A 13,658-nucleotide genomic window follows, 5' to 3' on the forward strand; every position below is an offset into this window, starting at 1 on the left:
CAGCTACATGCAAGAGAATGAAACTTGACCACTATCTCACACCATACACAAAAATAAACTCCAAATGGATGAAAGACCTCGATGTGAGACAGGAATCCATCAAAATTCTAGAGGAGAACATAGGCAACAACCTCTACGACATCGGCCAAAGCAACCTTTTTCATGACACATCCCCAAAGGCAAGAGAAACAAAAGATAAAATGAATTTATGGGACTTCATCAAGATTAAAAGTTTCTGCACATCCAAGGAAACAGTCAGAAAAACTAAGAGGCAGCCCACGGAATGGGAGAATATATTTGCAAATGACACTACAGATAAAGGACTGGTATCCAAGATCTACAAAGAACTTCTCAAACTCAATACACGAGAAACAAATAAACAAATCAAAAAATGGGCAGAAGATATGAACAGACACTTTTCCAATGAAGACATACAAATGGCTAACAGACACATGAAAAAATGTTCAAAATCATTAGCCATCAAGGAAATTCAAATCAAAACCACACTGAGATACCACCTTACGCCAGTTAGAATGGCAAAAATAGACAAGGCAAGAAACAACAATTGTTGGAGAGGATGTGGAGAAAGGGGATCCCTCCTACATTGTTGGTGGGAATGCAAGTTGGTACAGCCACTCTGGAAAACAGTGTGGAGGTCCCTTAAAAAGTTAAAAATTGAGCTACCCTATGATCCAGCCATTGCCCTACTGGGTATTTACCCCAAAGATACAGACGTAGTGAAGAGAAGGGCCATATGCACCCCAATGTTCATAGCAGCAATGTCCACAATAGCTAAATTGTGGAAGGAGCCGAGATGCCCTTCAACAGATGACTGGATTAAGAAGTTGTGGTCCATATATACAATGGAATATTACTCAGCTATCAGAAAGAATGAGTTCTCAACATTTGCTACAACATGGACAGCACTGGAGGAGATAATGCTAAGTGAAATAAGTCAAGCAGAGAAAGACAACTATCATATGATGTCTCTCATCTATGGAACATAAGAACTAGGATGATCGGTAGGGGAAGAAAGGGATAAAGAAAGGGGGGGTAATCAGAAGGGGGAATGAAACATGAGAGACTATGGACTATGAGAAACAAACTGAGGACTTCAGAGGGGAGGGGGGTGGGGGAATGGGATAGACCGGTGATGGGTAGTAAGGAGGGCACGTATTGCATGGTGCACTGGGTGTTATACACAACTAATGAATCATCGAGCCTTACATCGGAAACCGGGGATGTACTGTATGGTGACTAACATAATATAATAAAAAATCATTTAAAAAAAAAATATATATATATATATATATATATTAATGGGGTGGCATTATTATAGGTGATCCATTACCCACACATAGCAGCCCAGAAACAAAGTTAGATGTTTGAATGTACATAGAATTCAGGGCTGCCAATGAGAGCATATACCTGAAGGATTTGGGGGAGAAGGATTGAGGAAAAGGATGAGCAAGGGGATTATTGAGGTTGCAGTCAAAAGCAGTATCTTCAAATGTTATAATTCAGAGGATTAGAAAAGATATAATTTTTCACAATAAAAAAAAAGCTGTGAAGAACAAATTTTAAAGTTTGTTTTTAATCTTTATCATTCCTACGGCTTTTGTGAAGATTATTTTTTAAGGTTACAGACTTTGAATATGATTAAATGTTAAATTATTTTGTTTTTTTCAAGTGGTATAATATCAGAAGGAAACACTTATATTAAGGAAATAACCTTCCTTTCCTATATAAAATGTCTCGCCTCTTAAAAATCTGATAAAAGTCTGGTAAGCAAGTATTACAGGAAACAGTAAAGGGCTGGCCAGAAATCAAGAGCAGAAGTCGGTGAAATTGAACAATAACCACAGGTTCAGTACTTTTTACAAAACGATGCTTGCTTCCTGATAGTAATAAAAAACACAACGTCATAGAGATTTTGATGGTCAAGAATGCATTGCCTTAGCTTTGAAGCAGGTTTGCCCATTTAATACGAAAGAGTATGTATGTAACCTACTTAAAAATATTTTTTTATTGTGGAAAAAATATATTTTTTATTGTGGTAAAATACACATAACAAAATCTGCCATTCTAACCATTTTTAAGTGACAGTTCCATGATATTAAGAACATTCACATTGTTGTACAACCATCACTACCAGCCACCTCCAGAACCTTTCAACTTCTCAGACTGAAATTGTGTACCCATTAAACAGCTCTCTATTTCCCCCTCCATCCCAGCCCCCAGTAACCACCATTCTACTTTCTGTCTATGAATTTGACTACTCTGGGTACCTCAGATAAATAGAATCATACAATACTTGTTTTTTTGTGACTGGTTTATTTCACTTAACATAATGTCTTCAGAGTTCATCCATGTTGTGGCATGTGTCAGAATTTCATTCCTTTTTAAGGCTGAGTAATGTTATGTTGTATGATAGAACACATTTTGTTTATCCATTCATCTGTTGATGGACATTTGGGTTGTTCCTGTCTTTTGGCTATAGTGAGTAATGCTCCTGTGAACATTGGTATACAAATATCTGAGAATTCTTGCTTTCATTTCTTTTGAGTATATACCCAGAAGTGCAGTTGCGGAATTCTGTGTAATTGTGTTTAATTTTTTGAGGAACCACCACACTGTTTTTAACAGCCGCTGCACTATTTTACATTCCCACCAGCAATGCACAAGAGTTCCAACTTCTCCATATTTTCACCAACACTTGTTATTTTCTGGGGTTTTGTTTTGATAATTATCATCACTAATCACTAATGAGTATGCAGTGGTTTCTTATTGTGGTTTTGTGGAACCCATTTATTTAACCACATAAATTACATCATGTTAAAATTATTTATTTAATAACTGTCAAAGCCTACCATAGTTCTTTAAGCTGGTCTTTGCCTTGAGAATCTTTGTTAATGCCCCTGCCTATGGTGTCTCTATGTATTCCCCTTCCTGACGCTTTGATTGAGAACACGTTAAAGTAGTATAGGAATTTTTTTCCCAAGCTAAAAACATACCCTGTGTGGATTTTTGTTTTCAATAAGGTACAATTTAATTCTTTGTGATTTGGTATGACTTTCTTGGTTTTCTCCTACTTATTTGTAAAATGAGGGCACACTTACATTATTGGTCTGAAGAATCACTTTCTAGAAATAGCTAACAGATTTAGAAAGTTAAGGAGCTTTAGAAATTTTTTTTATTTTCATATTTTGTTTGATAGCTAAGGAGTTTTTAATACAATCCAAACAAGTTTGTTTGATATCGGGGAGCTAAAAATCTATAGTCATGCCATCGTAATTATTTCCTTGGTATTTTTTCACTGACAAAGGTACTATATAGATTTCTCTGCCTATGTCATTATGGGTTCTACTGCCTAAAGCTATTATTTGGGAACATTGTTGAAATTTCACAGTGCCATTTAGATTATTTTAGCTCCTCTTTTAAAATGGGTCACTGATCAGGAGAATTTCAAATGCCTTAAATTATATTCAAGACGGAAGACTTTATATGTTCAAAAGTACATGGTTGGGAGAAAGTATCACATATTGTAAGAATACAGGTAGTTTGGTCTCTGCAAGGCTGAGTGCATATGTGGAAATTGTGAGATGATAGAGGATGGATAGAAGCCAAATCATGATGAAATTTTTATGTTATTTTTAAATCCTACAGTAAGTGGAAAGGCACCAGAGGACAAGGAGAGTAATATACTCCAGTTTGCATTTTAGAAAGACTGGTGGCAATGTAGAGGGTGAGTTTGGAGCAGTGAGAGAAACATTAGTTAGATGACTACTTGAACAGCCTGGAGAGAAAAGGTCAGGACATAAACAAAGGCAGTACCAATATCACAAAAGAAGATTTGAGAGTTTATAAGAATGTGTAGACAATGGAGTTAGATTCTATAACAGATGTGCAAAAGGCAGGAAAAGGAGGAAGCTGGGGATAGCTATTATTTGGAACCTGCATAAGTAGATACACCATTTACCAAATCAAAGAATATAGGAAGAAGAAACAACTATTGGGGGATGAGAGGAGACGCCAAATTAATTTTTGGATTTGTTTATCATCCAGGTAAATAGATTTATCAGGCAGTTAAGGACATAGGTCTGCAACTCAGGAGAGATGATGTATTTGGTAACCGGCCGCATGAATGGGAATTGAATGCCATAGACATGGACTGTATCACTCAGGAAAAAACTTGGGGTTTGCTGAGTAAGAGAGATGAGCTAAGGATAGAGAGAAGGAGCAACTTTGGGAAAGTATGAGGAGTACCTAAAAGGTATGAGAAAAAAGGAGAGAAGATTATCACAGGGAAGCCAGGAAAATGGGGAGCTTCAATAAGACAAGTGGCCACAGATTGAGCAGAATAAGGATTTAGAAATGCAAGTTCGATTTAGCAGTTAGTAAGTCAGTAGGGATAGAGGAAAAGCAAGCAACCCTGAAGTAGGACTGAAGTATTTAGAAGTAAAGGGCCATGAGGTTTGTAACTTACAGCCATGAGGGTTTGTAACTTAAAATGATTCGGAAAAAAAATGGAGTAAAATGTTAATAGGTGAATCTCAGTAAAGGCTATACAGGTATTCATTGTACTAGTTTTAATCTTTCAGTTTTTCTGAACTTTTAAAAATTATTTTCAAATAAAATGTCTTAGGAAGTTAGAGTACAATAAAAAGTTAATAAAAGAGAAGTAAAGAAATGTCTGTTCAAAGAAGCAGTACTTACAGGACAAAGAAGCAACCAAGAGCTTAGTTTTACATTTATGTTACAGAGGATGAGGAACTGATGATGTACAGGGGAAGAAAAAGGTGCTAAGATAAGAATAGAACAGAACAGTAATAGATGGAGTAAGATCTCTGGAGGTAGAAGGAAAATGAAACAAAGAAGGTAAAGAGACAGGCCAGTTAAAGTTTTGTGATTTTTCCAAAGTATTCAAATTTTATTAAAAACAACTTTTTATTATAAATCAGATCATTTATTAGATTATTGCTCTTGAATGTTCAGGTAACAGTTCAGTTAGATTATTAGATGTTTAATTATTAGATTCAATTAGATTATTGCTCTTGAATGCTCAGTAACAGGTAAAAAGTTTCACTGTTACATTTCGAAATCTCCCTATATAACAAGAGTGAAGATTACGTTGTCTAGACCAGCAGTTTGGTTTTATTGCTTATCTAAGCCTATTTTAAACGTAGGTCATCTTTTCAGATAAAATATATATTTTGATTTCTTGACTATTGGGCTTTTTTAAAAAAATAAAATATCAAAATTAGCATCATTAATTAAAGCTTCTTGCCTTGATGTTACGGTGTCTTCTGTGCCAAGTGTAACAATCGGACTATTTTAGATTTGCAAAGAACCTGGGGCCAAAATTCCGAGTAAAGACACATGGATGTCTATGTCAGCAGAAGAGAAAAATAACACATCTATTTTTAAGTTAGTTGGAATTCTGAAGTCAAACCACTTGGTTGAATGCCTGCCGTAGTGATATTAAAATTTCAAACATGTTTATAAGACCTCTGCTGCCTCCTGCTGTTTGTTATATGGATACATTAATAATAGTAAAGAGTTTTTAAGAATTGTTTTTTCTGGTGTTTGTGAATAATAAACCTGAAATTATGGATAAGTTAAGAAGTAAACATTCTGAAGTTAAAATCAAAGTGAGTGGAGAATGATAGTGTAACTTCAACTTAACATTTTTCAGGCTGAAAATTATTGAAGTTCTTTTTGACATTACTCCCCCCCCCCAGCCCAATCATAAAGTAGCTGTTGAAGAAGAGAGGCTGTTTTTGAACCTCAGCAGTGGGTCAGACTTACAAGCATCTAACACTCTCTGGGATAAATTATACTGCCTTTTATTTTTAAGATTTATATTAGCATGACACTTGATAGACTCAAGATAGGTCGGAGGAAAGGTAAGAAGAATTTGTCCTGGTTCTGTGAGTCAGGAACATGGTGGACGGGTTGGGTGATTTAAAAGAAGAAAGACAGTTACGTTTTCCATGTAATTGTTTATTCATTCTCTAGACTTTCATTGAATGTCTTTTATGGGTTAGATATTGTGCTAGGGGAAACAATAACAAAAAGGGGACATATTTGTCCAATAATAAAGAGCTTACTGCAGTCTAGTGGATGTAAGAGTGTGAAATCTTAAGCAAATGAATGCCAGACTTACAGTTCCTTTCATTCTACTATCTTAGGTTTTGTTTTGGTTTTTTTTTAAGATTTTATTTTATTTATTTGACAGAGAGAGAGACAGCCAGCGAGAGAGGAAACACAGGCAGTGGGAGTGGGAGAGGAAGAAGCAGGCTCCCAGCGGAGGAGCCTGATGTGGGACTTGATCCCAAGACTCTGGGATCACGCCTGAGCCACCCAGGAGCCCCCAGAGTAGCTTTTAAAAATGTACCCAGGGGGCGCCTGGGTAGCGCAGTCGTTAAAGCGTCTGCCTTCGGCTCAGGGCGTGATCCCGGCGTACCGGGATCGAGTCCCACATCGGGCTCCTCCGCTATGAGCCTGCTTCTTCCTCTCCCACTCCCGCTGCTGTGATCCCTCTCTCGCTGGCTGTCTCTGTCACATAAATAAATAAAATCTTTAAAAAATAAAAAAAATAAAAAATAAATAAAATAAAAATGTACCCAGAAGATCAACCTAGGAAGATAAAAGCCATCAAAGATAAAGTTCTGTTATTGTTTAAAAAATTAAGTTGCTGGTTTAATAACTTTGATTTTGTTTTCTTTGCAATCTTCAATTCATAGATTTGGAGTACAGTCAGAAGCGTGAGAATGAAAGGAAATGTAAATGAACATGAGGAAAACGCCATCTAAAAATAAGGGAGGATACTGAAAATTTACTAGTATGGTACAGAAGTATAGGGAATTAATTGAATATTCAAGCTAAAGCCATATATTTTGATATCTTCTGTGGGCCTAGTTTCGTCAGGAGGAGATTCTATGTGATGATCTTGGATTTTAGTGGCATATGTGAAAGAGAACTTGCAGGAGATGGAAAGAGCACTGGCTTTGGAGTTAGCCCTGGATTGGTTTAAATACTGTCACTTACCAGTTTTATAGGATCACTTGGATCACCTAAGTTCCTTGGGTATAAAAAGGGGAATTGTTTCACAGAATATTTATGACTGAGGTTTTCTGTTTTTTTTTTTTTAAGATTTTATTTATTGACAGAGAGAGAAACAGCGAGAGAGGGAACACAAGCAGGGGAAGTGGGAGAGGGAGAAGCAGGCTTCCCACTGAGCAGGGAGCCCTCTGCAGGGCTCAATCCCAGGGGACCCTGGGATCATGACCTGAGCCAAAGGCAGATGCTTAACCACTGAGCCACCCAGGCGCCCCATGACTGAGATTTTTTTAAAGACTATTTTCAATCAACTGAAATAGTGTTTTGACCTCAGGATATCTTTATACTATTAAAAAATATTGACTTCAAAGAGCTTTTGTTTTGATGGGCTACATATGTTAATAATACTGTATTAGTCTTTAAAATGGAAAATTTATTTATTCATTTAAAGAATGATTTACTTTACTCATGCATGATTTTGTAACATCAATATATCCTTATTTGGAAAATATTGGTTTGCTAAATTATGCAGGTCTTCCAAATGTTGATACATTTCTTTATTTTTTTTTAATTTGTTAATATCACCACAATTAGCAGAAAGCCTTTATAATTCTTTTTTTTTTTTTAAGATTTTATTTATTTATTCGACAGAGATAGAGACAGCCAGCGAGAGAGGGAACACAAGCAGAGGGAGTGGGAGAGGAAGAAGCAGGCTCATAGCTGAAGAGCCTGATGTGGGGCTCGATCCTAGAACGCCGGGATCACGCCCTGAGCCGAAGGCAGACGCTTAACCGCTGTGCCACCCAGGCGCCCCGAGCCTTTATAATTCTTGGGAAGCTAAAAACTCATGGTGGTGGATACAAGTTTTCCGAAATTCTTATTTTCATCTAAAAATTTGAATTTTATCAATGGCAATAAATAGCGCTAGTTGTTTTCCTTGAAATGACAGTTCACTTATTTAATTTGCAAGAAAATTTCTGCCAGATACCCAAGTCTGAGTAACCAGAGTTTATCTGTTAGTTTTCAAGTAAAAAATGATGTTCAGTTGTAAAGATTAAATGAAATAATTATTATGAACCTCTTACAACTTGAGTCAGCAATCAATAAATGGTAGCTAGTGAGTGATGGTATTAACATTTTACATGTTAATCATAATACCCTCCCACACGTTTTAATTCAGTTGATGTTCCTAATGTTCCTCACAGGAACATAGTAATATAGGCGTCATTATCTCATATAAATGAGGAAACTGAGATTGTAAGGGATTGTGAAGTTTGCTTAAAGCTACTAGCCAATAAGTAGTGTATCCAGACTTCAACGCAAGCCATCTGTCTTCAAATGCAGGATGTCCCTGACATTTTGTCAGCAAAGACTATGTCTTAAAAGACAGGGGAAATGCATAGTTCCTCACAATCTAACAGCAATAGTGTTATTTGGACATTGTTAACGTTTTCAAGTAATAATAGAAACAGCCATTTATTTTGTATAAAGTATTCAGAAAAGATATTATTTTAGCTGAACCTTGAAGAATTAATTTTTGTTAGTTGTAAGAGAATTACCTATTTGTAGGAAACCTTACGTAAATTATGGAGAAATATACGCGCAGTGAATTATAAAAGGTCATTTAAATAATTTTGTTTTTTCTCTCTGCTAGCCTCAGGCTTTAGAAGAGAACTGAAGAATTTGGAAGTAGGCTGTAAACCTCATGAGTTCCACCCAGAGTCACATCTACAAATAAAAAATCCTTTGGTAAAAAGGTAAAGATATTTAGAAATACTAAAATCTTTTGTATTAAATGCATGTATTATAGGAACTCTCTATTTATCAGGCCATTACTACTCTGAAAACAATGGGTCTACGGTGCTATGATGCCTGTATTATTGGGGATCATTAAAAGGAGATAGGCCTAAGAATAGAGGGCCTATAGAGTACCAGATACAATACATGGTGGTTGTAATCCTCATAGCATTCTTATTAGGTGGGTGGTATTTTATAAGAGAAAATTAGGGGCTTTTTAGTAATTTGCCCAAAGCATTGGCGCTGAAATTTGAATACAGCTCTTATCTGCCTAGCAAAGCCTCTACTCTTTTCATCATTTCGCTCTAATTGAATTCCATGCAGTTCATGTGAAATAATTTTCATGACAAAAAATGATTTGCAATGTGCTGTCATGTATCTTCATCTCAGAAGTTTATTATTACCTAAATAAAGGTAATCTTGATTAAATTATTTTTAATTTGTATGCCATCCTTTTATAGCATTGTGTATCAAAGTTGTCTCTATTGGTACAAGCTTTGTAATGTTGGTCAAGAAGTGTTTTAGAGTATTGAAGTGTTTGCTTATAACATTTTTTTAAGTCTATGCTACCTTTTATCACAAATATATGTAATTACAGTGTTTATAAGTTAAAATGAATTTTTTAAAATTATGCTTCTAATTACTAGAAATCTAATTTTGGGAATGACAGGTGTTTCTGGCATTCATGTATTTTGGCATAAATTTTGGCATCAGAGAGTGTAAAATGTTAATGGTTACAAATATCTTCCCATTTCTGTTATGTTACAAAAATAACATCAGGTGTATATTGAGAAGTTAAGCTACAGGACAAATGTTTGTTTTTCCTCCAATTTTGCCTATTTGTGTATGGTGTTTTAGCTTTGTTCTTGTTTTTATGTTACAGGTCACATATACGAGAAACCAATGGAAAGTTATTCCCTTCGTCAGGTCCACAGATACTCAAGGACAATGCAGCAAGAGAGCATATCCACCAGTCAGGTGAACAGAAACTTGAAACCTCAAGTGAATGCAGGTTTTCTGAGTGGCTTAATACAGAAAATTCTGAGAGAACAGGTTTACTTTTTCACGATGATAATTCGGCTCCTGGAAAGAGAGTGAACATTAATGAAGTAGTCTCACCATCTTCACTGTGGTCTTCACACATGAGACCTGTTGGGTTAAAGCCAGAAACTTCTCCCCTCATCCAGCAGCAAACTATGATGGAACAATGTTGCTCTGAGAACTCTCTATCCAGGGAACATATAATTCAGTCAACCTGCAGATCTGATGGTTGTCAGATGCCAAAACTTGTTAGCCATAATCCACCGCCTCCTTTGCCACCAAAGAAATATGCTATAACCAGTGTGCCACAGTCAGAGAAAAATGATCCCACACCTAATGTCAAACTTATAGAGATGTTTAAAGCTAATTCTTCTAGTCTTCCAAAGCACAGTTTAAGTTTGGATTCAGAACCAGGTTCAGAAGTGGGTACATATATGAATGATCAAAGACTTAAGGAAACATTTCAAGTAAAAGAGCATGTTGGCAACACACCAAACTACCTGTCAAGCTTTTCAGCTAAAGATTTTCAGGCAGACTTGGGTACAGCTGTTGATGCATTTTGCCAACCAGAAATAGACTCTAGTTCTACCTGTCCAAATGAGACCATTTCATTAACTACCTATTTTTCAGTTGATAGCTGCATGACTGATACGTACAGACTGAAATACCATCAGAGACCCAAGCTCTGTGTTCCAGAGAACAGTGGCTTTTGTAATGATAATGCACTATCTCAGAGTGAAAGAGGGCTAGCACCTGTGTTACACAACAGTCTTGGTTCAAACTGCCCTTCCGAGCAGAGATATAAACCTAGTATACACTGTAATAGATAAGTGATGGGACTGGTAAGCTTATACTTCTCAGAGGCCCTGCAAATATAATAGGAATTGACTGACCAAACCTGGTGATACATGAAACTAAAACCGTGGCATTTTTAAAGTCATTAATCACTTTAATTTTGTATATATATTTTTTATTTTGTGATGATCAACTTACTGGATATTTTAGAAATTCCCTTTGAATAGTCTTGGCATACCTGCAAAACAGAAAATCAGAGGGTATGCAAAAAGTCACTGCTGCAGTTGAATAAAAATGTAATTTGTTCCTTTATATGTGGCTAGTAGACCCATAAGTATTAAACTAACCAGTACTCACATACGTAGATTGGTAAACTATGCTAATTTTTCAAATACTAAGTGATACAGTTTGTGTAGTCAAAGCAGTATTTGCTTTATGAAGAAGCACTTTCTAATGGGTAACCAACCGAAAGAGGGCTTCACCCATTTGTTTTTGACTTCTGTGATAGTCTGCTACATAACATCCCTTTAAGTGTCTTAAAAAATATCAACGCATCAAAGTGATAGCATTTGGAGGGGGGAGGAAGCCTTAATGATAAAGCAGTTTTTAAATTAAATCTTTAAGGTCAGAACAGAAGAAACTTAATTTTGCTCCTAGAACTTTAATCTTCATAATGCCTAGTTAAATTAGGCCTTTGACTGTTGTATCATAAACTTACTTCAGCCACGTAAGCTAAAAATAAGTGAAATTCTTAACACTAGTATATTTATTTGTTACATTTTTTCTAATTTTATATGAAATGTGAAAGGTTTTATTTTGGTTTGGTTTACTTTGGGCTGCTAATAACCAGTGTTAGGTATTAACTTAGGGCCCACTGGGGATCTCACTGTGACTGCCTAAATTTTCCCTGCTATCATCTTAACCTCTTTTTATGGGTCGTCACCCCATTTTAATGATTTGCAGATTCTTGAATCTGAGTATTTCTGGGTTTCAGATTCAATTTCTACTTTCATACAGAGGGTTTAATTTTAATGAAATGTATTAATTTGAGCATCACTCCTATTTTTCTACTCTAAATAGTCATTTTACCCTACTTTCACAGAGACGGTTTTTTTTTTAATAAAGGAATTTTCCATTATCATTATGAGCTTATAAATGAAATTCAGTTATGTTAATTGCCTTATTTCATTATTTGTCATTTTATTTTGTACTAAGTTGGTAAACGTCTTGTGGCTAAGTATTGTATGGTCCATGTAATTGAGAATTACAGAATTAAAAATTTTCTTACAGTAATAAACTTTATATATAACTTAATTCTCTAAACTGTTTAGTAAATTTAATGTTTTGACCAACTCCATAAGTTGTTAAAATATTCTAAAATGTAAATGATTAAAAATGAGTATTCCTAGATAAATATAAAATAATGGCTTGTAAAAACCTAATCTCACCCAGTTAGGAAATCTTGGTCAATTATTGTCTTCCACCTAGAGAAGTTTTTACTAGCCTTTTCTAACTGTAACAGTAGGTGATTATTATGTTATATTCTCTTAATTTAGAAATACTTGAATATGAACTATATTAAACTTTTCTAAGAAAGCTTATTTTTAACATAACTTTTAGTATGATTTGTAAATACTGTAAAGTTTTTTAAATTGTATTTGAAATATCATTGTATTTAATTACTGCTTTTATAACATTGTAAAATACTAGAAAATGGGTTTCAAGTATTTTTAATAACTTCGAAAAACTTTGTCTAGCTTTTTTTTAAGATTTCTATTTGGTCAATATGTCCAGTTAAAAATGTATTATTTGAAACATATAAACTAATTTCCGATATTTAACAGCAGTCTCATAGATTTGTATTTTCAACTCAGTTGAGTTGCAACATCAAATAGAAGTATCTAATTTTGGCTCTTTTTAAAAAGTACTGTCCAGTTGAAACCACCTAAATCATGTAATAGTACTAACAAACTAGAAACTGTTTTTGTTGATTCAACACTCCAAATATAGATTTGAATACATAATTACTAACTATTCATTCACATGTAAAATTTTTATTTCTAGGGTACCTAATTTTTATAGGTGTTTTCTTCTGGTTATAAAATTATGGCAACTTCTGAAATAATGCAACCAATAATTACTGTAATGTTCAAAATACTTATCTTCAGACTGTTCTATTTTTCTGTGAAATCAGTTTCTTCTGGTTTAGAATTTTTTTTAAGATAAACTGACAAATTTTAAGTTAACATGGTTGACTTTTCTGTGCATTCATGAGTTGTGGCTTCCTCTCCTCACATGTCAATTATATATTTTATGAGAAATGTAAGTCAACTTAAAGTTCAAAGGTACTCGGGAGTATCACTAATCATAAAATGTTATTACTGGAGGCTCCCAAAAGTGTAACTGCAGTGAGGTCTAAAGCAGGGCTCCTATAGGAGTTGGCAAACTTTCTATCAAGAGCCAGATGGTAAATAATTTGGTCTTGGTGGACCACAGGGTCTTTGTAACAACTACTCAATTCTGCCACACTGTAGTGAAAGAAGCCATAAATGGTATGTAAATGAATGGCATGTTTGTGTTCCAATAAAACTTTGACATTGAAACCTGGATTTCATATAATTTTCACATATCATGAAATAGTCATTTGATTTTTTTCAACCATTTTAAAATGTAAAAATCATCCTTAGCTCACAGGCCTGATCAAAAGAGGTTAGTAGGCCAGATTTGGCCCATTGGCCATTGTTTAATTATCTTATCCTAGAACATAATTTACATTAAGTAACTTTAATGACCTTAAATAAATTATCCTATAGTCTGTGAATGTATTCCCATGACATTTAGGGACTAGATACACGGAGAGGTTTCTAACCTAAATTTCCAAGTTCACAGACTCCTAAATCCTAAAGACTTTGTCACAATTACTGGTCAGCCAGTTCATTTCAAATGGTTATTAAAATAATCAT

General features: G+C 34.9%; 1 protein-coding gene across 2 annotated transcripts in view; it reads left to right on the forward strand.

Moving 5' to 3' along the window:
* USP53 (ubiquitin specific peptidase 53) overlaps nt 1-12,941 on the forward strand; it is a 63,139-nt gene extending 50,198 nt beyond the window's left edge. For both annotated transcript variants that reach the window (XM_026499247.4, XM_026499246.4), the window contains exons 15-16: nt 8,717-8,819; nt 9,743-12,941. In XM_026499247.4, coding sequence (XP_026355032.2) covers nt 8,717-8,819; nt 9,743-10,730 — 1,091 coding nt within the window. In that variant the 3' untranslated portion in view covers nt 10,731-12,941. The remainder of the gene's footprint in view (nt 1-8,716; nt 8,820-9,742) is intronic.
* The last annotated feature ends 717 nt before the right edge of the window (nt 12,942-13,658 follow it).

The sequence above is a fragment of the Ursus arctos genome, unplaced genomic scaffold (genome assembly GCF_023065955.2).
Source record: "Ursus arctos isolate Adak ecotype North America unplaced genomic scaffold, UrsArc2.0 scaffold_11, whole genome shotgun sequence".
Classification (NCBI taxonomy): domain Eukaryota; kingdom Metazoa; phylum Chordata; class Mammalia; order Carnivora; family Ursidae; genus Ursus; species Ursus arctos.